This window comes from Cololabis saira, chromosome 14 (genome assembly GCF_033807715.1).
Source record: "Cololabis saira isolate AMF1-May2022 chromosome 14, fColSai1.1, whole genome shotgun sequence".
NCBI classification, from domain to species: domain Eukaryota; kingdom Metazoa; phylum Chordata; class Actinopteri; order Beloniformes; family Belonidae; genus Cololabis; species Cololabis saira.
Genome location: NC_084600.1, coordinates 31,109,978 through 31,135,315, shown reverse-complemented (window position 1 = coordinate 31,135,315; position 25,338 = coordinate 31,109,978). Strand labels below are relative to the sequence as shown.

The 25,338-nt window shown below is 44.3% G+C and overlaps 2 protein-coding genes across 2 annotated transcripts; both read right to left on the bottom strand.

Annotated features, from left to right (window-relative positions):
- Positions 1 to 297: 297 nt before the first annotated feature.
- Positions 298 to 2,733, bottom strand: LOC133459254 (cornifelin homolog B-like). The gene is made up of 3 exons (XM_061739128.1): positions 2,619 to 2,733; positions 741 to 895; positions 298 to 420 (listed from the first exon to the last, which is right to left on the bottom strand). Exons 1-3 carry the CDS (start codon positions 2,731 to 2,733, stop codon positions 298 to 300), a joined length of 393 nt encoding a protein of 130 aa, XP_061595112.1.
- Positions 2,734 to 13,289: 10,556 nt separating this feature from the next.
- On the bottom strand, positions 13,290 to 25,177 carry LOC133459953 (hepatitis A virus cellular receptor 1 homolog). The gene is made up of 7 exons (XM_061740383.1): positions 25,116 to 25,177; positions 24,188 to 24,532; positions 24,012 to 24,104; positions 20,472 to 20,533; positions 20,264 to 20,348; positions 18,973 to 18,997; positions 13,290 to 14,944 (listed from the first exon to the last, which is right to left on the bottom strand). Exons 1-7 carry the CDS (start codon positions 25,147 to 25,149, stop codon positions 14,803 to 14,805), a joined length of 786 nt encoding a protein of 261 aa, XP_061596367.1. The 5' UTR covers positions 25,150 to 25,177; the 3' UTR covers positions 13,290 to 14,802.
- Between the last annotated feature and the right edge of the window lie 161 nt (positions 25,178 to 25,338).

Here is a 25,338-nt window from a genome sequence, read left to right as displayed (position 1 = left end):
CTAGTGGCCAATGGAGGAACTGTATGTTTGTTTGGTTTATTTTTACTTCCACAGCACTTTAGAAAGGGAAAACCTGACTTTCCTCCTTTAAGAAAGTCATAAAAAATCTAGTTCACGTTTGTTATCTGGGCAATTTACAAATTAAAAACATTAGGGATCCCAACTGACACATTTGGTCAACCCTACTGTCAGAGATGGAAAAAACTTAATGTAAACTTCTGGTTACGTCTGTGTCTGATATAAAAGGGCAGAAGTAAACGTGAACACACTGGGGCGTTTGCAGGGGCGATGAGGTCATCACCTGCTGATGATGTCACCCAGGACTGTGGGGATCTGCCTCTTCTTCATCTCTGTGGCCATCTGACACCAGACGCAGGGCACGCAGCAGGTGGAGCACAGGCAGTCGTTGCACAGACTTCCCTAAACGCAGCACAGGGAGACACTTCAACCAGAAATAAAAGCAGGCGACACACAAAAGTGGCGGTAAACGCAGCACAGCGACAACATCACCGGCTCTCATCGGCCTGAGAGCAGGACTGGATATCGTGGATGACCTTGTAGGTTTGGGGCCTGGTGGCCACGGTGTGTGTGTGTGTGTGTGTGTGTGTGTGTGTGTGTGTGTGTGTGTGTGTGTGTGTGTGTGTGTGTGTGTGTGTGTGTGTGTGTGTGTGTGTGTGTGTGTGTGTGTGTGTGTGTGTGTGTGTGTGTGTGTGTGTGTGTGTGTGTGTGTGTGTCCTCACTTGGATGCCGTAGCGGTGGCGCATGGACACCCTCACAGACATGGTGATGGGGTGGATGCAGCCGAACACGTCCAGCACGGGGAGACAGAGACACTGACCGAAGTCCTGGGTGGTTTTACAGGCGAAGCAGGGGCAGCACCAGCAGGCGAAGCAGCCTGCACACACGAACATTAATAGATACAACTTAAAACTAAGTGGAACACTTCATAACTTTTCCATCTTAAACCTCCCATTTCTCCTTTTCCCAACTTTCAAAGGTTCCAGGTGATCTCTAACAGTTGCATCGCCGGATTTCCGGTTGTCACTTTAAAAGGTGACGGATTGACTAAAGCGATGAATAAAAGTTCTAAAACGGCAACCTCAAGAACTTCCAATATTTTCTTTTTCAAAATGACTCTGTCCTTCTACAAGCATCGATGATTGTGCTAACCATGCGTCGGCTAAACACAGCGGTCACGTCTGATTTTGCCTCATAGACATGTGAAACGGATGGTCCTCATTCCAGATGTTGTTTTGGTTCTCAATCTTGATGCTCAGCCTATCTGGCACCTCTGTTTACACCACTTTGACGACATTTTTCTTCTATCCATCCATTATCTATACCGGCTTATTCTAGGCCAGGGTCACAGGGACGTATTTGAGTCTGTCCCAACTCTCTTCAGGCAGGGCTGAACCTGGACACGTCACCAGTCCAGTCATGAATGGGCAAATAACTGCACACACCTGCACTCGCTTCTATGGGAAATTTAGAAAATTAACCTGGCAAATGTGTTCTTGGACTGTGGGAGAAAAAACCTGTAGAACCACGGGGAGAACATGCAAACTCCCCACAGAATAGAAGGATCAGAGTGGAACCAGGAGCCATCTTGCTCTGAGGCAACGATGTTCGCCACTAGTCACCATGCTGTCTGCAACTCTCTTCATTTTGAGATATTTATGTACAGTAGTTAGAGAAAGCAGTTTCAGATCGGCCGAAAGCATTGATTGGTTCTACATGTGTGTCAATCGGTCTAATCTGACAATTTATGAAATGCAGAGTCTTTAACATAATAAAGCTTAATATAACTATAAGCAGTACTCGAGTTGTAAAAAAAAAATCAGGGGGGATGGTAGATTTTATCATATGGGAACAGATCATTTGTGCTGATTACAAATAATATAATATATTACAAATAATAGCAGTGACCAAAACACCTGCAGAAATACTGCAGGAATGACATAGCAGCAGTTAAATGCAGCCTTCTGTAAGCTTTAAATATCCACTGGGCTTACATCAAATACATCAAAACACAACAATAAAAAACACTTTTCTGAACTTATCAATATGACTCAAGAATATTATTATTTCTAGTTAAAATGTCTAATTTTAGTAAAAAAAATCTCATTACACTTAAAATAAGACTAATCACTGGAAAAAACAACAATTTTCACCTGTTTCAAGTAGATTTTCACTTGAAATAAGTAGAAAAATCTGCCAGTGGAACAAGATTTTTTTTGCTTGTAATGAGAAGATAAATCTTGTCCCACTGGCAGATTTTCCTACTTGTTTCAAGTGAAAATTTACTTGAAACAGGTGAAAATTGTTACATTTTTCTGGTCATGACTCTAAATGTTGAAATAGCAGTAATACCGCATTCATTGATGAAATGACATAAGGGATGGAAAGGGGGGATGGCAGTTTTACAGGGGGGATGATTTTAACCGTTTTTATTTCAGGGGGGATGCCATCCCCCCTCATCCCCCCTCAACTCGAGTACTGACTATAACTATAACTATAATAATATAAAGGTGATATGAGTTGTTGCTGAAATGACTGAGTGAAAACAGGATGGTTCCTGAACCAGAACCCTGAGGAACCCCACGTGTGTGTTTTCCTACACTGTTTACAGTCCTCGCAGCAGTCACAGATGCCAGATGTCCATTCAGCAGCCCCAGAGGAGACGGAGGAGGACATGATCATCGTCTGCGGCTGCGAAGTCACTGTCCAGCTCATCTTCCAGCTGACTCCGCCCACTCGCAGAGAGGCAGGTTAACCTACAGTGGGCACAAAAACACCTGAGAAAACAAAGAAGCAAAAAGGACCAAATGAGGACCTCCATCCCTTCCCCACCGATACAACCACCATGAAAGTCCTGATAGGTCGAAAGATTTATATTGATTACATAAATCAATTATATTGAGTCAAAATAACTTGTGAATGCCAGGAGGGAGGCTTTCCCTGCGGAGCATTAAAGTGTAATTGAGGTGTCAACGTCTGGTTTCCTAATCTGTTTGGACAGATTGGACAGAAGAAAAAGATTCTTCAAAAGAAATCTTCAGAAAACCTGATTGACACCACAGGAGGCGTGTCCAATTATTTTGATACAGTCTTACAACCTCATAACCCTGTCATCCTGTCATCTGATGCCCCACCCACTCATGACAGATCATATAAGTTTAAAACTGAAACTGAAAGAAAAATATCTGAGTGTGTAACAAAAAAATGTTTAACTTTAAAAGAAATGACAGCATAAAATCAGAAAGAGATTTTTTGGCACTCTTTCTATTTTTCAATCGTTCTGAAACTGAACAGAAACGTCTGCGTAGCAGCTGATGAGTTCAGGATTGTTACCATGGTGACAGGAGTTTAAAGACAGCCACCCAAAGTCCTTGTTAATTCTGAGCTTAGACTCGACTGACCTACCTGACACAGTTATTTCAGTTTTTAGGACACCCGCCATCAGAAAAACCAGTCAACATGTTTGTTGTTGTAAATCAGAGACGAGGAGAGAGGAGAAGGTGCTCTTACCTGTGTGAAGAGGGACTGATCCAGCTGCTCTGATTGGAAAGCAATCAGAGGGATGAAGTTTACAGATGAACCCGATGAACAAGTTCAACCAGATGTCTCCCTGCGCTCGTCACTGAGATCAACACCAAGTCACAGTTTAGTCCGAAGAGTCCACATTCCAGACAGGAAACTCCAAAAATCCATCAGTAGAAAATACAGTCATGTTTGAAACCTAGTCCTCTGTCTTAAAACAAATCTTTGTGGGAAGGAGATGATAAAAATATCTTTATTTGTTTGCTTCCTAACAGAACCACATCATGACCACGTCATCATCCTTCCACCACCATGCCTGACAGTCAGTCTGAGGGATTTCTGCTGAAATGTTGTTTGGTTTCTCCCAAAATGGTTCTGGACATGAAGACCAAACATCTCCACTTTGGTCTCATCTGTCCAGAGGACATTGTTCCAAAAGTCAGCTGGTTTGGTCAGATCTTGAGTTTAAGATTGACAGCTGTCTTGTTTTTCATTTGTGAATAATCTTGCTCACTCCAAATAATTTAGAAATGGTTTTATAACCTTTTCCAGATTGATGTGCAGAAACCGTTCCTTTTATAATATCATTGCTCATGTCTTGCCCTTTTGGCATTCTTTTAAACACCTGAATGGTCCAGATCACCTGGTTTAAAGGTGACCTATTATGGCATTTAATGTATATTTTAAACAGGCCTTGAATGTCTTAAAAACAATCTAAAGCTTGTTTTTTCTACATAAATCATAAATCCAGCCTGTGGGCCCTGTCACTAGTTTTACCGCTTCTAACCTCTTTTTCTGTGCCTCATTTTTAGGGAAGGGGGGGGTATGATAATGAGGCTCTGTGCTGATTGGCTCCCTGAATGACGTGTAGCAGGGGAGGAGGATAAACCCTCGCTCCGCCAGAGCAGCCCGAGCCTGTAAATAAATACAATACTGAATTTTCACAAATGGCAACTTTATTGTTAAAAAAACAAAATATGAGTTGTATATAAATAACATTTATGCACTATTTAAGCCGGATCTGCCCGGCGGAGTCTGAATGCTGGCCCCGGAGCCAAGCCAGGCGCCCGGGAGCAGCGCTGCTGGATCAGCGCTGCTGGATCAGCGCTGCTGGATCAGCGCGCATCACCGCGGCTTTAACCGGGAAATATGACCGGTTCCCACCGGCCGGGACCGCAGGAACCGGCCTGGACTGGTAGCAGGGACTCCCGGGGACCGACCAGCGGAATTTCAGCCGGATCTGCCCGGCGGATTCTGCGCGACGGGCGCCGCAACTCCACGGCGGGCGCACAGATCCGCTCCGGAGCGCATCCGCGGCGCATCGCCCGTTACCGGTGATCAAACCGACAGATTTGCCTGAAAATCTCGTAGGGTGAAGCTGGTCCAGCCTGGGATAGACCCCCGAGGACCCAGCTCCCAAATCACCCGGGAACCTGGATGATTTAACCTGGATCCGCGGCGCTGCGGCGCCGCGTCCACTGGCTGAAGGAAGACCGCTCCAGCCAGAGCCAGAGAGCTGGTTGTGGGCGTGGTTTCAGCAGCGGAGGCTGAACCTATGGAAATGAGCGCCTATGGTGACGTCACCATAGGCGCAGATTCAGAATGGCTCAAAAAAAGGTCACGTGACACTGGGGGACTCTGTCAGGGGGGGAGCAGACCCTGCAGAATTTCATGGTATTTTGTCTCCCCTGTGCTGGCAGGGTGAGGGGAGACCACTTTATATATGTTAAAACAAGAAAAAACGTGTTTTTCATAATAGGTCACCTTTAAGCAGTAAGGGGGAACTTAGTATTGAACTATTTTTAATTTTTTTTAATGTTTTTTGTAAAAAAAAAAAAAACACAGTCGGAAAACCTACATGTTTGTTTGATGTATTCGCTTAGTCAGAGTCAATATGATCAGGCATTTTCTTTAATTATGTTTTTACAAGAAAAAATAAATATGACCAAAAAAGACAGGATACAAATATTTTCACTGAAACTGTATCAATATCAAAACATCATCTGAACAGTGTAGTATGGACCAGGGAGCATCATGATGTGGTCTGGACTTGCAACCTGGAGGTCTGGACCACTCACCATCACAGAGGCAAAAATAAGCTCCCACGTTTAGATATCTCAAATATCTCTGAGTTTAATTGTTCTAAACTCAGAAATCTCGACATTCAGGTCTCCAAAGAACACAGAAACACTTCATCATATCACCCAAGAACACAGAAACACAGAAGCGTCTTTAGTCCAGTAGATGGCGATAAATCAACACTGTACCGCCGGCCAGTCTGTAACTGTCTGTGAGACAGAGTTAATTGTTTAGAGTTAATTTTATAACATTTTACATGTTATAAAAACTCAAATATGTCTTAAGTTCAGAAGCGTTTTAAGGTTTAAGGATATTTTATTTTGAAAGGGTGTGGTCACTTCCCCTGGTCAACTGAGGGATTGTGGGTCAAAAAGTAAAGCGCGGGACCACAGACAATGGAGGCAGGATGGCATGACACGGGATAAAGAATTGCACTGTGTTCAAGAGGCGCAAACGGTAATTGTGTCTTAACATCAAATGTATTTTATTTAGTTTGTGATTGTGTACAAAATGCTTGAAAAGACTGGACACTTCAAGTATTTATTTGTATAAGTTGGGTCAGCATTTAATTACAATGGACTCATATGGACTTTCTGCTTCTGTTTGTAGTTTTCACGGTGTTTTATGATTTTGACGACGGAGGAGAAGGAGAAATAAAGAGAGAAAATCAAGACATCAGTATGAATCGTGGCCCTTTGTTGAACCGGTGTAGCTACAGTGAAAACGTACAGCTAACCGAGAGCTAACCGAGAGCTAACCGAGAGCTAACCGAGAGCTGAGAGCTAACCGAGAGCTAAAGCTGCGCATGTCCGAGGTTTCCGAAGCAAGACTGCTGGAGCGACGTGTGGCCGGAACGTCCAGGAGCCGACCAGAGAGAGAGAGAGAGCGTCTACCGAGACTTCATCACGGCTTGCTGGAGACAGAGAGGACGGCATCGTCAACCACCGGAGCGGGCTTGCTGCTGAGAGACGACGGGGCCGCAGATCGCGAAGTACCGCGACTTGACCACCAGGGGGCAGCGTTTACCAGCGAGTGCTACAGCTCTTCATATCCTTACCTGCTTCAGCTGGCGTGGTCTCCAGCCTTCTGAAGAGCAGCTCCGCAGGGAGCATTTGATTTGAGTGTCAACCTTCAACTGTATGAACATTTTAATGGTTAAAAGAGTTTAACTATTAAGCAACAGAGGTTTTAAGTGAAATGCTAAATATTCCTGCTTTATATTATATGAATGTTCTGTGGGTTTTGACTTAAGAGTTTAAAATGCATTACCAAATGAATGCATAAGAGGTTTATAAGAGTAACTGTTGCTACCTATCAGTTCTGCCACATACGTATGCTTGGCAATAATTTAGTCATAAAAACGGTAACATTTCTATCTCATGGCCATGTCAATTCTCAGTGAAAAAGCAGAATGTGAGGCCCCTAGTGAGCATGTTGAGTCCCTTCAAGCAGAGTTGGTAAGATTAAATGAACGGTTCAAATTTCAGATTGATGAGGCTGAAATAGAAAAACTAGAGACACTTATTGATGATATCAATGCTAAAATAAAAATTCAAAAGGTATCAGTAACAGAGTCTACCTCCAAGGTTGAACCCCGTAAATCCTCACGGGAGAGAAAGTTAACTCCCAAAATGCTGGAACTAAAGCAACAAGAGAGCTCCCAAAAGGAGAATAAGTTTATCTCCCTTTATGACAAATGGAAGGAGCTAATTAAAGCTGCACGCTCCGAACTCAAAAATGAGTGCTCTGACAATGACTTGTGTTGCATGATGGACGACGTTGAAGGGATAGAGGCTCAAGTGAAAGATGCATATGAGAATATCCGAGCACAGTCTGCACCTTCCACTGACATCAGACGTAAAATGGATTCATGCACAGCAGTAACTGCAGATGTGATGGCGATGATGAAGGTGCGCTTGAGTGAAGTGGGGCAAGAGGACTTTGATGCTAAGGCAGAAAATGCAAGATTACACATGATACTTGACAAAGAGTATGCTCAGTCAATATTTAGTGCTTCAGTCCCCAAATCTGTTTGTAGCAACCAGTCAAGATGTCCATCAGAGCAGCAAAGTATCACTGTAAAAAGAGTAGACTGTGTCGCACAACTTGCTGCCAAAAAAGCAGAAATTGAAATGGAGGAGGTAATTGCTGCACAAAGGCATGAACTTAAAAGACTGGAAAATCAGCGGGATCTTCAAGTGATTGCCGCTAAGATGAAAGCTTATTCTGAAGCAGACTCAGGTGAGGCCCTTAGAGCAGGTGAGATGATTCACTGTCCTCCTGTGTCTATCAGAGACAAAGATATAAAAAAAGAACAATTAAATCAAAACAATGACACTGAACAAAACAGTGTAAGCAAAGACATTTCTTTAGTGCAAGCATTACATGATACAATGGCACTCACCAGACTCCCAGCACCAGAGCCCTCAGTCTTCTCAGGAGACCCACTCAAGTTCATTGAATGGACCACTAGTTTCAAAGCACTGATAGAACGAAGATGTACAAATCCAGCTGACAGACTATTTTACCTTCAGAAGTACATCAGCGGTGAAGCACGGTCAGTGTTGGAAGGAAGCTTCTACAGGAAGGATGAAGACGCTTACAACCAAGCTTGGGAGGCACTGAATGCTCGCTACGGTCATCCCTTTGTAATCCAACGTGCTTACAGAGAAAAACTGAATAATTGGCCAAAGATTAGCTCAAGAGACTCTGTTAAACTCAGACAATACAGTGATTTTCTGACTGCTTGTAGCAATGCCATGCCGCACATTAAAGGTCTTCAAGTGTTAAACGATTGTGAAGAAAATCAGAGGATGCTACAAAAACTCCCTGATTGGGTGACATCTAGCTGGAATCGTCATGTAACAAAACAGCTGAAAGAAACACATGAATATCCCAGTTTCAAAGAGTTTGCCAAGTTTTTGGCTAACGAGGCAGATGTAGCATGCAACCCTGTAACATCCTTCTATGCATTGAAATCATATGAAGAAAGACCTTCCAGAGACATGAAGCGGCCAAAAGCCAATGTTTTCATCACAAACACAAAAGAGTCAGAAAAATCCAACACAGTGATGAAAACCCAAGGTGCTGTGGAGAACAGCACAAGAGACAAAAATGAAACAAAGAGGGTAAATATGCCATTCAGTACTTTAAGTCCAGTTAAATGCATGTACTGCAGTGAAAATCATTCCATTCACAAATGTCAGACATTTGCTAATAAGTCACAAGAAGAAAAGAAAAGATTCATACTGGATAAAAACCTGTGTTTTGGCTGTCTTAGGAAAGGACACAACTCAAAGGACTGCAGAAACAAAGCAACATGTAGCATATGCAAAAAATACCATCCTACACCGTTGCATGAGCACCGCAGCATTGCTCCAGACACGTCTCCCCATGCAGCGTGGCAGGCAGAAGAAAAGTCATCTTCACTCTCTTGCTCCATAGACAAAGCTGATGGTGGGAGCACATCCATGACAGTGCCTGTGTGGCTCTCATCAACCGCAACCCCTGAAACAGAGACATTAGTATACGCTTTGTTAGACACGCAGAGTAGCACTACTTTTGTAGACAAAGAGGTGTGTGAGAAAATGGGTGCAGGTTTAGAGCCAGTCAAGTTAAAGCTTACCACTATGATGGGAAAAGATTCCATTGTTTCAAGTGACAGAGTTAGTGGTCTTAGAGTCAGAGGGTTTTCCTCATATAGCTTTGTTAACTTGCCACCTGCATACACCAGAGATTTCATCCCACTTGAACGCACACACATTCCTACTCCTGCAACAGCTAAGAGATGGAAACACCTGAATGCTATAGCACAGGAAATACCAGAGTTGTTAGATTGTGAAGTTGGACTCTTAATCGGCTATGACTGTTGCAGAGCATTAGCACCACGACATGTTATAACAGGTGGTGACGAAGAGCCATATGCCATTAGGACTGACTTAGGATGGAGCATTGTTGGCAGCTCACCAAAGATTACCAAGTCAACAGAAGTGACAGGTCTGTGCCATCGTGTGTCCGTTAAAGAGCTTCCATCATTGACACCAGCTGCTGTTCTCAGAGTCCTTGAATCTGATTTTAGAGACACAAGCTATGGGGAAAAGACCATATCACAAGATGATATTCAGTTCATGCAGATCTTGAACCAGTCAATACACCAGAACTCAGATGGCCACCTGGAAATGCCGCTTCCTTTCAAAACACGTCCACACCTACCAGAAAACAAGCGCCTTGCTCTGGTGCGACTGAAGCACCTGAAAGGAAAACTTGAGAGAAATCCCAAATTCAAGGAGGACTATGTCAAATTCATGGCAGGTGTCATCGAAGGTGGGGAAGCAGAGAAGGCGGAAGACTCGCCCCAAGACGGCAATGTGTGGTACATTCCACATCGGGGAGTTTATCACCCTAGAAAACCAGAGAAAATTAGAGTCGTATTTGATTGTTCTGCTAAATATGAGGGTACAGCTCTAAATGATCACTTACTGACAGGACCTGATCTCATCAATGGTCTGACAGGGGTTCTCTGTAGATTCCGCAAACATCCAGTTGCAATCATCTGTGATGTAGAGAAAATGTTTCATGGATTCCATGTAAACAAAGAGGACAGAAATTACTTGCGGTTTCTTTGGTGGGAACAGGGGGATACCAATTCAGAGCCAAAAGAATATCGCATGAAGGTCCACCTCTTCGGGGCAGCATCCTCCCCTGGGTGCGCCAATTATGGTATGAAGTTCTTAGCAAGTGAAAATGAAAAAGAGTATCCATCTGCAGCCAACTTCATAAAGAAAAACTTTTATGTTGATGATGGCCTCATCAGTGTAAAATCAGCAGACAAAGCCATCAAATTGGTGAAAGAGACACAAACTGTGTGTGCAAAGGGGAAACTGCATCTCCACAAGTTTATTTCCAACAACAGGAAAGTCTTGGAGTCAATTCCAGACTGTGAACGAGCCAGTGGAGTTCACGATGTAAATCTCAGCCAGGGAGACCTTCCTGTTCAGACTGTGTTGGGAGTAAAGTGGAATGTAACCAGTGACACTTTCTCTTTCAGTACGTCTCTGGAGGAAAAACCAGCAACACGGAGAGGAATTCTTTCGACTGTAGCCTCTGTGTTTGACCCCCTCGGCTTCCTTGCTCCTTTTCTCCTTTTAGGAAAGAAAGTGTTACAAGAAATGTGTCAAAAGGGCATAGCATGGGATGAACAGTTGCCCTTGGACTTGAAGCCACAGTGGAAAAATTGGCTGAATGATCTGGAGAACCTGCAAAAGCTCCACATCCCACGATGCTTTGCTCCTGAAGCCTTAGGAGAGGTTCAAAGAGTCGAGTTGCATCACTTTTCGGATGCGAGTAGCTATGGTTACGGTCAATGTTCATACATCCGAGTGGTGAGTGAAGATAAAGTTCATTGCTCTTTAATCATAGGCAAAGCCAGAGTCGCTCCCACAAAAGTTGTAACCATACCAAGACTTGAGTTGACAGCTGCCGTGGTCTCAGCAGCAGTCAGTAGCATGATAAAAGAGGAGCTAGAACTCAAAATTGACCAGGAATACTTTTGGACTGACTCGAAAGTAGTTCTAGGCTACATTGCTAATGAAGCCCGTAGGTTTCATGTTTTTGTCGCGAATAGAGTACAAAGAATCAGAGATACAACAGATCCAGCCCAGTGGTACCACATTGATACGGATCAAAATCCGGCTGATCATGCCTCTAGAGGCCTCAAGGTGGCAGACTTGATCAATTCCAATTGGTTTACTGGACCAAAATTCCTCTGGGAAAGAGAAATTGCCACACCAAAAGCAAATCCAGAGCTCATGGTAGGAGATCCTGAGATAAAAACAACGCAAGCACTGCAAATCAGTGTAGTCAAGGAAGAGAATTTCCTGCAGAGATTTGAAAGATTCTCTAAGTGGCATACTGTATTGAACGTTGTAGCTCGAATCCTACGGCTAGCAAAAAGAGACAAATCACCAGAGCTCATAACAGTTGATGAAAGGAGAAAGGCTAGTTTAGTGCTTCTGAGACTAGCACAGAGAGATGCCTTCAAAGAGGAGATACTCAAGCTCAAGCAGGGAAAATTGTCACATAATAATCCGTTGTTTCAGTTTGATCCAGTACTGCAGGAGGGTGTCCTCAGGGTGGGAGGGAGATTAAAAGCAGCTTCCTTACCTCTTGACCGGAAACATCCTGCCATTTTGCCAAAAGATGGAGTTGTCACACGCCTGATCCTGGACTACTGTCATGAGAAAACTCAGCATCAGGGCAGAGGTCAAACACTCAATGAACTGAGAGCAAATGGCTACTGGATTCTTGGTGGCAGTAAAGTTGTGGCAAATCAAATCAAACAATGTGTCCCATGCAGAAAAGAGCGCAGGCCTACAGAAACACAAAAAATGGCTGATCTACCTGCGAACCGCATCAACCCCTCACCACCGTTCACATTCTGTGGGATGGACTGCTTTGGACCCTTTCCAACTAAACAGGGTCGGAAAGAAAGTAAGAGATATGGTCTGATATTCACTTGTTTAGCATCAAGAGCCATTCACATTGAGATGCTTGAGGACCTAACAACAGATGCATTCATTAATGCTTTGAGATGCTTTATAGCTATCCGAGGGCCCGTAAGAGAAATCAGATCAGATCAAGGAACAAATTTTGCAGGGGCTAAGAATGAACTCTCAAAAGCTCTAAATGAAATGGACAAAGACAGAGTGGCTGCTTATTTAGCAGAGAGACAGTGTGACTTTGTAATGAATGTACCTGATGCTAGTCACATGGGAGGTGTATGGGAACGGCAGATCAGGACAGTGAGGAGTGTTATGACTTGGGCCCTCTCAAAGAGTGTTGGGAGGTTAGATGATGCATCCTTAAGAACATTTTTCTATGAAGCGATGTCAATAATAAACAGCCGCCCACTCACTATTGACAGCATCAGTGATCCTAAAGGTGAAGAACCACTTACACCAAACCATTTACTTACCATGAAAACCTCTGTCCCTCTGCCTCCTCCAGGAAAATTTGAGGCAGAAGATCTGTATGCCAAGAAAAGGTGGCGCAGAGTACAATAATTATCTGAACAATTCTGGTGTAGGTGGAAGAAAGAATATTTGACAAACATAACTCTGAGGCAAAAGTGGCATTCTCCACGACGCAATGTTAAAATTGGAGATGTTGTCATCCTTAAAGATGAGGGATCTTCTCGCAACGAATGGAGACTGGGAAGAGTACTAAGTGTTTGTACAGATGATGATGGTTTGGTGCGTAAAGCCACCATACAAATAGGTAACAAGAAACTAGGAAAGAAAGGTCAAAGGCTAACTAATCCATCTATTATTGAACGCCCTATTCACAAGCTTGTTGTGTTAGTGGAAAGTAACTGAATGTATTTTCGTTACCAAAATGTGTAACATGTTCTTGTGTTAAGAGATGCATAACCATTCTTAATCTCAGGGTTTTTCTCCCATACTTCTTTTGTGTGTTGCTGAGAAATTACTAGATTTATTCAAGGTCAAAGGTGATCATAAATTATAGTAATTGGTGGGAGTGTAACTGTCTGTGAGACAGAGTTAATTGTTTAGAGTTAATTTTATAACATTTTACATGTTATAAAAACTCAAATATGTCTTAAGTTCAGAAGCGTTTTAAGGTTTAAGGATATTTTATTTTGAAAGGGTGTGGTCACTTCCCCTGGTCAACTGAGGGATTGTGGGTCAAAAAGTAAAGCGCGGGACCACAGACAATGGAGGCAGGATGGCATGACACGGGATAAAGAATTGCACTGTGTTCAAGAGGCGCAAACGGTAATTGTGTCTTAACATCAAATGTATTTTATTTAGTTTGTGATTGTGTACAAAATGCTTGAAAAGACTGGACACTTCAAGTATTTATTTGTATAAGTTGGGTCAGCATTTAATTACAATGGACTCATATGGACTTTCTGCTTCTGTTTGTAGTTTTCACGGTGTTATATGATTTTGACGACGGAGGAGAAGGAGAAATAAAGAGAGAAAATCAAGACATCAGTATGAATCGTGGCCCTTTGTTGAACCGGTGTAGCTACACAGTCTGTAATCAGTCTTAATCCAGATTTTTTTTTGGTTTTACTCTTGTGAAACACTAAGAAATTAGTTAAATGAGCCTAAATATTCTATTTACACAGTACAAGAAAAAGTATGTGAACCCAATGCAGTTAACTGGTTTTCTGTCTTAATTTGTCTTCATTTAACATTTTACGTCTAGTGCTTTTGAGTGTGTTCAATTCATTTGAATTAAATTTTATTTACATACATACACTCACTATAACAACATAGATTGTCTCTAGGAGCTTTCCAGAGACGCAGAACATGACCCCTGAGCAATGATTACATAAATTTAAACAACGGTAGGTAAAACTCCCCTAGTGGCAGAAAAGCCTTAAACCAAACATTTTAACATTTTGATAACAGTCCAGCACATATATACCGATGTGATGTTGTGATGTCTTCAGTCTTTTCACTATTGACGCTATTGGGTTGGGTTGAGATCAATATTTAGTATTGCATCACTGTATCATTAAGTACGGACTCAGTATTGGGTATCAGATCAATATGAGGTGGTGACTCGTATAGAATATTGGGACGGTAAAGTATTGGATCAAGTTTGAGCTTGGGATCCGTAGCGGGTGTCAGATCAGTCTAGGTTTCATGGCAGTATCAGGATCAATATCAGATCAGTATCAGGTATCAGATTAGTAATGAGTATTAGATTGGTACTGGATATCGGATGTTGTTTGGTTGCCTCAGTGACCTGGGCTACTATGTTCTGTTGAGCCAAAGACAGCCGTAACAAAGGCCTCGCTTAGCGACCGAAGGCCTTTCAGACCCATGTGTATGAAGACGGTTTCAGGAAATCTATTCCCTGCTACAGATGATTGGTAACTGGTTAATCAGAGACACGCTTGTTCTCATCTACTGTATGCAGCAGGGAGACTTGGTTGTGTTTGGATGGGTAGCTGACTCGGTGGTCCTCCAGCATTCAGCTCTGAAACAAACCGGACTCCACATGGAGTCTATTACACCTCTGACACGGCCTCAGCGGTAATCTCAGAACAGCAACCTTTTGAAGTTTGTTCTGAACCATTGAACAGTTTCTGGTTTCCATACACACGTCCTTCAAAATGTTTGCTGCCTTCAGTGGGCGGAGCCTCGGGGCTCAGGGGCTGTACTCGTAGACGTCTTCGTCGAACTGTTGGACGTCTTCGTCGATCTGGTAGATGTTCTCGGTGGCTGAAGGTTGGCGCTGCAGCTGCAGGTTGGTTAACGTGGAACCAGAGTGGAGCAGCTGCCGTGGAGACCTGAGACACAACCAGTTTCATGATTTACAGAGAAAGATACAGAAACCCATTGTCAAACCCATTCTACGATCTTATAAACCCTTAAAATCACCACCACCGCACTGGTCACCAAACTGGTCACCAAAGCCAAAGCTTCCTCCTGCTCTCTGGACCTCATGCCAACTGCTTTGGTGAAAGCCTGCCTTCCTACCCTCTGTCCCGTCATCACTGACATAATTAACTCCTCCATAGGCTCCGGTACAGTGCTCCCCAGTCTTAAAATCGCCTCCATCACTTCCATTCTGAAAAAGCCTGGTTCGGACCCTGAGGACCTCAATAACTTCCGGCCGATCTCCAACCTTCCTTTCCTCAGTAAGATCCTGGAAAGAGCAGTGGCGGCCCAGCTCCACCAGCATATGTCCAACCATGAGCTCTATGAACCCTTCCAGTCAGCCTACAGAACCCACCACAGTACTGAGACCGCTCTCATCAAAATTACAAATGACCTCCTCACTGCTGCAGACAATGGTAAAATCAGCATCCTCATCCTTCATCGACCTCTCCGCTGCCTTTGACACCATCTCCCACACCATCCTCCTCGAACGCCTGTCTGCTCTCCTTGGTATCTCTGGCTCTGCTTTATCTTGGTTCCAATCTTACCTCACCAACAGAACTCAGTTTGTCACCATCCCTGGCTCCTCCTCCCACTCTGCCCCTGTCAACCATGGTGTCCCCCAAGGCTCTGTGCTCGGTCCAACCCTCTTCACCACCTACCTGCTCCCCCTCGGCCAGATCATACGCCACTATGGTCTGAGTTTTCACTGCTACGCTGACGATACCCAGCTCCATCTCAGCACCTCACCATCCTCCCAGCTCCCCCCACAGTCTTTGGTTAACTGCCTGTCAGCCATAAAATCTTGGATGACAACTAACTTCCTCAAACTGAACGGCAAAAAGACGGAGCTCATGGTTGTGGCCCCAAAGTCACTGCTCCGGAAGGTTGGAGATCTGCTCATCCGGGTGGACGACAGCACCATTACGCCATCCTCCGAGGTCCGTAATCTGGGCGTCATCTTGGACTCCTCCCTCTCCTTCCAGTCACACATCAAGTCGGTCACCAAATCTGCCTTCTATCACCTCAGAAACATCGCACGTCTCCGTCCCTCACTCTCTGACTCTGTGGCAGAAACACTAATCCACGTTTTCATCACCTCCCGACTGGATTACTGTAATGGAGTCCAGTCTGGGGTTCCAAGTTAAACCCTGGACAGGCTCCAGTACGTGCAGAATTCAGCTGCCAGGGTTCTCACCCACACCAAGCCCTGGCAGCATATCACCCCCACCCTCATCCACCTCCACTGGCTACCTGTTAAGTTCCGCATTCGGTACAAACTCCTCCTACTCACCTACAAAGCCCTTCACACTCAGGCCCCCCAGTACCTGTCCGACCTCCTTCATCACCACACTCCCTCCCGGAACCTGCGGTCTTCAGACGCTGGTCTGCTCTCCATCCCCCGGACCAGACTGAAGACGTTTGGGGACAGAGCCTTCAGTGTTGCTGCCCCCACCCTCTGGAACTCTCTCCCCGCTGTAATCCGTGACTCCCCTTCTCTGGACAGTTTCAAAACACAACTCAAAACCCACCTTTTCACCCTGGCTTTTCCCCATTAGTGCCCACCCCACCCCTGTTGTTTTGTCCCGATTGTGTTTTGTTTTGTTTGTTCTTCCTTTGGTTTTCCTTTTTCAAGGCATTCCTTGAAAAAGGTCTATGATCTGTAAAGCGACCTTGGGTTCCTTGAAAGGCGCTATATAAATGCAAGTTATTATTATTACTATTATTATTATTAAAATCCTTTCTGGATCATTTCCAATGTTTAAACATCCTCTGGTTGGAGCGTTGAGCATGACCTTTTCCTCATCTTAGACACCAGTAAAGCTGCTGGAATTCTTTTGGGAATTGGATTGGTATCAAGTGTTGGACCGTTACCAGGTACTGGATCAGTATACGGTATCGTAAACTGTACAAACCAGGTATCAGACTGGTAATGGGCATCAGTTCGACTTTGGTTATTGGGTATTATATTGGTTTCTGATTGGTATCAGGTATTGGATTGGTGGTGTATAAGAACTATAACGACTATTATTATTACCTTCCTCCCGTAAAAGTGTCGGACCAAAAGTGAACAGGGTCATGGTGGTCTGCTGGAATCTGTCCCAGCTCCATCGCAGATCCACATCAAACCTTCTATACAGATTCAACAAGCCCTAACAGTCAGATCCTGTCACCTTGTCAGCTATCTAGCTGGTGCCGTTTGTAGAAGATCTGGCTCATAACTCAAGAATCAAATTCAGATGATTATCAACCTCCTGAATCAAATCTCTAGAATCCATCCATCCATTTTCTATACCCGCTTCCTTTGCAGGGTCACAGGGGTCTGCTGGAGCCTATCCCAGCTAATTTCAGGTGAGAGGCAGGGGTTCACCTGGACAGGTTGCCAGTCCATCACAGGTCCACATAGATAAACAGACAACCAGACACACTCACACTCACACCTCATCATCAGTTAATCTACTATGCATGTTTTTGGACTGTGGGAGAAAGCCGGAGTACCCACACATGAAGACCCCCACCAGGCCAGGGAGTCGAACCGGGAACCTTCTCGCTGTGAGGCAACAGTGCTAACTCTCTAGAATGTATCAATTAAACATTTCTGAAAGAACTGGCATTTGTGAAACCGTTTCATGGCTGCAGGTCAATGACAGTCCCAGACTTTCTTATTGACACTAACAGGTTTCATACTTCATGTCCAACAACATTCAAATCTCTTTTCTCTCATTTTACTCAGGCAGAGGTCAAACCGCTGAACAGACGAGGTGTCAGAACGAACCACTAAAGGTCACGGTGCGTGCTGGTGTGACCGAGTCGCAGAGCGCCACGGCCGGCTGTTGTGACGCTGTGGTTCGGGTTAACTCATCGTTCCCCGGCTGTTTCCTGACATTCTCGTCGTATCTCTGATCTGTGACATTTGAAGACGTTAATGTCAGCTGAATGACGAGTCCAAATGTGTCGATGAGTCAGAGAGGAAACCTCAGAGGTTTCTACAGCTCGCTTTCAAAGTTCCTATTTCTGGTGAGACTAAAACCGACCTTCCAAGATAGCTGCAGCCAGAAACAACATGTGGTGAAGTGAAGACATGCTTGTGGACGCTGATCTGAGGCGTCGAGAGACACTCAAGAACCGTCCAGATAAAGTCCTGGATCATCTGCAAACCTGCGAGCTGAAGCATGATATAGTCAGCTCAGCTCATTTTAGAGTAAATCAGAGCCACACAAGCATCAATACCAGAGAAAATAACTTCTCGCTTCCACAACAATCAGTCAGAAGAAGTCACATCATCCCGGATGTGGCTTCACCGAGAGGACAGGATCAGGTACGCATTCAGGAGGAGTATTTGTCTTTAACGAGCATCCACAGGGCCCCCGAGGGCTTCCTCTCGTGTGAGAAACTGCATGTTTTAACATCGTCACAATCGAACTGAAACCAGCTGTGAGGTTTGTGGCTTTGAGCTTTTTGTAATTTCTGAGTTTCGGTTTGAAGACACATGAAATAACAACGCTCAAGCAGCCGAAGATGACGCTGTGATGGAGGTGTGATTCATCAGTTCGGCTCAATCTGAGGGCACGGCGTCAACGTCAGGGGCGTAAAAGCTTCTAAAGCCACCAGGAATGGCTTTCCACTGGAATCTGGTTTTTGACGATGAAACACCAAAGTTTCAACTGAATTCAGAGTTGGGTTGCGGAAAGAGAAGTTGTCGTTTTGTTTTTTTGTTCTTCGACTGCTAGCTCAGGGAGTTGTTGTCTCAGAGTGGTCGTCCTTGCAGCGTTTTAAGAGTCTCGGCTTTAAACCGCTAACAGGCTAGTGTTTGCAGCATGTAGCAGCTGGTCGCTAGGATGGTTTTAATGCTGGAACAGTGCTTTGTTTAGCTGGTACCGGGGCCTTCATTTGGAAGAGATGATGCACAAAGATAAAACAATAGGACAATACTCACACTTTGAGCTGGTTCCATCTTTTCGCTGCGGAGACAAAAACATCAGAAGAAAGATCAGAAGTTTGTCACAGAGATGCCACAGAGACAGGCGTTACTGCATTAACTGTCTAACGAGGAAGAAAACATCAATCCTCTGCAACACAAGAAAGGTTTGACAGATTTCACTGTTAAAAGAAATAGATTATCCTCCTTTTACTGTCCCAAATGACTGCAGAGGGAATATTTGCAGAGTTCTTTGTGACTGTTTTTATTTCTTTATTGAGCTTTTCATTCTCAGCTATGACTGCAACAGTTCAGTTTCTCCTTGGGGATTAAAAAAGAAACAGCGGAGAAACAGCAACAGTTCTGACTTGTCAAACAAATGCAGGTCTCAGGTGGCAGCAATGGTTAGTTCAAGTACACTGTGGCAGGGTGGAGGAGCCACTCAGTGGATTGGACACAGGTGTGTCCAATCAACCTCTCCACCCTGCCTGCCTTCTTAAGTAGCAGCTGCACTCCAGAGAGAGCGCTGCTGGGAGAAGGTTCTGCCTTTTCACGTGTGTCTTGGGTGAAGGGAGAAATAAAGTGTAAATGCATTCATGAAATGTATGTAACGGTGCATATAATTTATTAACATTATTATTTTTTTTTTTTTTTTCATTGTTTTCTGTATTTATTTGTAATTTGAAGAAAACGTGATTAGTTTATTTGGGACTATTTTCTGTGATGTGTTTTCAAGTCTCGCGGGTTTTCAAGTCTTGCGGGGTTTCAAGTCTCGCGTTGTTTGGGACCTCTTCCGGCTGTTAACTTCCGGTTTCGGCTCCAAACAAATAGGAGGATGGATGGACTTCATGTTACCTTGCGGTCATGATAGTTTAATGCTGGTAACAAAGGCAGCTGATCACCCAAATTGCAAGGATAAGCTCCACAACCTCAACACGTGCAAAGGACTCTTAATTCCCTCTTGTGCATGCAGCCAACGAGGTATTTGTACATGTCTTTATTTTTTCTGTAATTGTATTGTTAACTTCATGTATATTTGCTATATGTTTGTTTTAGTTTCACGGTGTAATGGAGGAGTAATGAAGATTGCCTTCATTAAATCAGTCAAGAAACCACTTGTGTTTACCGTGCTTGGAGGGAGTTACATAAAGAGTTCCTGCACTAAACCTGTGTCCTCTGTCCTGTCGGTCGGCCCCCGTAGCACTAGCCTTGCTACATACACCTTATAAAAGGGAACAATTTTCTGTTGTGAGTTGGTCTGATACGGACAAAGATGAACCGATATTCACTTAATTGTGACGCATCTTACCGATGATTATGAGTCCGCCTGTAGTGACCAGGACCACCAACAGGAACAGAACACACACCAGAACCACCGTCACCATGCTGCCTTCCTGTTCACACACACACACACACACACATACACACAACTTTATTATGCAAACCGTGCAGAGGCAGGTGGTTCTCAGTGGACAACAACACTGTCCAACGTTGACGTGATGCTCTGAGTTACTGACCTCAGCCGACTTTGTGATGGGTGAGGAGGAAGTCAGGAGGTTTCCTGTGGAGGTCATGAGATCTGCAGAGAGGGAAACGAAAGCAGATGTGTTCAGCAGCGCAACGTCAGGATGGGGGGAAAGAGTCACAAAAGAAGCTAAAAAAACATCAGTTTCTACATGAATCACAAGACTGTGGTAACAAGGATGACGCCGTAGCCGTGTCCTCCAGGGAGACTGGTCTCTGCTGAAATGATGAAGCTAGTGGACAGAAATGAGGAGTAGATGACGAGGTGTTCATTAATCCTCGATTGGCTTCGGTTTCTGTTTGTCTCCATTTATTCTCAACACCTGAAATGTTTTGTTTTTATAGAAATATTGTTTCTTTACTTGAAACTATCTCACTGTTGGTTGAAGACAAACTTCATCACGTTGAGTTCCGGTTTTCGTCATTAACGGAGATACTGATCTCTGATTGAAGGCGCTTCCTGTGTAATTCGCTCTCTGTTTCTCACTGAATATAAATACATTCTTTCTTCGTGTGTCATGTTTCACACTTTCAGGCTTGTTTTCTGCTCGACGACCTGCGTTCATGACATCACAGCTCAACTAACAGGCTAACACATATACGTCTACAGTTAAATTGAGAATAAAATAAACCCCCTGAACACTAAAACGACTCAGAACGGAGTGTTTATAACCTTTAAATGAGGTTTTTATGGGTTACACACTTTTGTATTTCAGGTTTGTTTTTAAATAACGTTCAGTGGAGGGAAAACGAAAAACACAACAATTCCAAATAAGCTGTTAATAACTCAACCATAAAGATAACGTTAGAAGAACCACATTGTTGCATGGAAACATCTTAAAACTATTTTCTGTCAAACATCCTCGGACATTACTTCTGGTGGTTGATGAGAAATGCATTCTGGGATGTCCTAAGACTACACGTCTCTACTAGATTTCCTTGATAAAAATGTGTTTGAGCAAGAACACATTGCAGGGTTTGTACCGCACTGGTCCAGATGTGGACTTTGAACCGGATCAGAACTCCAGCTGAGACTCGTGATGTTTCACAGGAACAGACAAGAACAATGTTGAACAACGGCTTCAGCCTCGTTCCTCTGGATCTGGACTTGGATTTCATTAGAAACTACCTCTGGACACCACCGGAGGGACAGCAAACAGGACTGTCCAGAACCCTCACAGGGTCTTTAGGGGCGTTTCCACTGGCGGGGGAAACTCTAAAGTTACCGACTGGCTCGGCCCCTTCAGCCGTCTCCACGACACTGTAGCGCCACACAAGAACCGCTGGGCGGACAGATAATACAGCCGACCACCAGATGACGGTAATGAGCGTTTTTCTTGCTGTCCAGCAGCATAAAACGAAACAAGAAAGAAGAATGCAGCAAAATATTAAAGAGAAAAAGAAACAAGTGATGCTACTTGTGGGTTTTTTTTTTACGTACACTGCTGAGGTTGCTGACAGGAGGTTCCTGTCAGCCAACCTGAGAACTTCTGCTACTACAGGAACTTTGTCCCCACGTAAAGGTTCCTGGAGGCCACTTTAGTGCCAACGATCCGGCCCCATCAAATGTACCCAGGACCCCCGCTAATGGAAGCGACCCTTTTGTCCTTGTACTCCGTGCCGCCACGCTGTTAGTGGATCAAACTAACACATCTGGAAGCCGTCTGGAACACGCCCACCACATTTCAGACACTGCTCTCTACTTTAGCCCAGCTAATCAATCAAACTTTATTTACATCATGTTTTACAACAACACAAAAAAAGGCCAAAATGCCTAAAATTTTAAACAATAAAAACCACAACCGACTTAAGGCTAACTGTAAATAATCAACAACAATAAGAATAAAATACAGTCATAGAATGAATCAAAGGATAGATATGTGTATGCTAACCTACAGCATGAAGCTAATTAACATAACTTACATTGATTGATCTGTCCAACCTGTTAAAAGATCTAAACCGAATGAGCTGAAACCAGGATCCGTGAGTCCAGGCAAGTGAAAACGGCTTAGTACCAGCCACCAACCAAAGACCATGCCCCTATATACATACATCTGTTGCTTTATACAGTTTTATCTGATGTGGTACAAAAACAAATCCCTCCGTACAGTTGTCATGGATGTGACATGAAGTTTGGTGACTGGAATACAAACCTGCCGGTTTATGAAGCCTGGTGAGACCAGTCAGCCAGCTGGACTACAGTCAGGTCTCAGTGACATAAACACCTGGATAACGTTAACCTGCTGCTACTAAACTCAGATCAGACTCAGGTTTTTATGTTTGGACCTGAGTGCCTGGATAGCAAGATTCTGAATCCATGACATCACTCTGGAGGATTTTGGAGAGTTTTGCTTTAAAGGTATTGTGACATAATTTTTAACATGCTTTTAACACTATTAAAAGTCTTGGCTAATATCCCTCAAATGTGTCTAAAAGAGTGTAACAAGAAAAACTTCACTCCAGTACTCCATGCCTGGCTTTTTATGACGGTGTTTTTTTGCGCCGTGAAAAACGCGTCCTTTTCCCCCTTTCCTGTCAATCATTGCCCCGCTCCTCCTCCAACCAACCGCTACACACTTCTGCCGTCTCCACACACACGCGCGCACACCAAACCACAAACACCCACACACACAGCCCAGACAGGGCGACTACAGCCCGGGGATGTCCGTGACCAGAGGACTGGAAGGCAGCACCGTAGCTCCCCGCAAGCAATACGCTAACAGCGGCGTCGGAGAATTAAGCCGGGAGCGACAGGTGAAGCATGCACGGAAAAGGAGCACGGCAAAGCAGACAGTCCACCGCAAACAATCACAAAAATAAAGGCATGCAAAGCAGCAGTGTCCCCTTATCTTAAGTCCAGTCAGTGGCCGTGGGTCTTTTTAGCAGTTGTCCTCCGGTGATTAGAACAAAAGAGGCTCTAAACAGCTCCGTGTTAAGCCTGATTTATGGTTCCGCGTTAAATCGACGCAGAGCCTACGCCGTAGGGTTCAGCGTACGGTGCGCGTCGCTGCGTAACAATACGCCGTAGGCCCTGCGTCGGTGTAACGCGGAACCATAAATCAGCCTTTATGGTGCGCTGGAGAGGAGCGGAGGCAGGGAGCTGGGTGGAGGGGGCGGTGATTTAGTGGCCCTTTACGTAATGATCCGCCACCAAACCAGATGCGCCGTTTTTGCATAGTTATGCGGAAAATCCCAGAAAGCACACAATACACTGAATGTTAAAAGTTCGTTTTTTTTGGGTGTAATTGATGTCAAGACACCCAACAAAACACAAAAAATCAAGAAAATGTGTTTTTCATGTCACAATACCTTTAACATCCAATTCGACATAAATAGGCCTGTAATCAGTTGGACTGAGTTAACGTGTGTACTCTCTGTTTAATATGCTCTCAGATGTCTTTTGTTGTGACTTCGAGTTATATAATTTAACTGAACTAATGTTGACGTTTATTTTCTCAAATCATCAGATCTGGATTGACTTTGTGTTTTTGGATCATTTCAAAGCGGTGCATCAGTCCTCCATCACTCCTCACCTTCGCTGGTGTTCTCGTGCTTTGGAGCAGGTGAAACTGGACTGGTGGCTCTCGTCTCTTCACCTGACGTTGATGGTGGGATGTTGGTAGGAGCTGAAACAGGAAGTGAACACATCCATGAACAACACATGACCCATGAAAACAAAACAATTCATGTAACTCAGGATAATTCTGACCTGTGACAGTCAAGTCAAAGTGATGTTTGTCATCATTGAACCATCCAGATATCGCCAGCCTGCATCCGTATCTTCCGGCATCTTCCTCTGTGAGGTTCAGGATCGTCAAAGAAACATCTCCTTCTTCCAGTCGTCCCTGTAGCTGGTACCTGATGGACTTTCTGGTTCCTCTGGCCACTTTATTTCCATCTGTAGCGATCAGCTGATTGTTGCAGCCACTAGAAGGTATCTGTCCTCGACCCCAACAAGCCCACAGAGCTCCGTGAGTCTTTCTGTCGTATTTACAGGGAAGAGTGACACTCTGACCCGTCAGACGAACAACACTCCTGCTGTCACACTCAGACACTGTGAAGACAGAAGAACAGAAGTCCGTTAGAGTTCAGACACATCACAACTTCCCCTCCAGCCTAAGCTCCAGTTTTAACGAGTCGAACCCAGTTCTGGATCAAGGCCACCAAACTTGTGACTTTTATCACAAATTACTCAATTTGCCCATCTCTTACCAAACAAGACCACACCTGTCCAACCGCTGCTCTAACACCCCAGAACCACCTCAACATCTACCAGCAGACAAAGTAAGACGAAAACACACCCTCATCATCTTCAAGCAGATCAGATACTTATTTAGTTATGCAGCTGTTACTGTTCCGGTTTAAAAACTCGGACACATGTCATTCCTTTATAACTAAAAGTAGAAAAAAGATAAATGAAAACCTACGGTCTGTCACATTCAACTCACAGCAGAGACAAAAAAGAGCACAAAACAGCCTGAATCTACGACAATCAAACACTCGAAGCAGAACAACCACCGACAGCAGAGCAGGTCAACACTGCTGATGATCCTCGGTTCAGCTCAAACAGCAACAACACGCAGAAAAGATTAAGGAAAGCAAGTGCGAGGTAATAAATGTGTATTGTTTCAGAGTACCTGTTAGGAGCACGAGCAGCAGCACGACCCTCATGGTGGACGCTGATCAACCGTCAGTCAAATATGAGTCACTCTGAGCTGACAAACTGAAGCAGAGACAAAGTGTTTTGAAACCACAGAATGACAGGAGGAGGAGACTTTCACCAGATATGGTGCTCAGCATTCACACGGTTGTACGATCTCGATCAGGTCTGGGCTGCAAGAAGAAAAACGCTGACCTGGA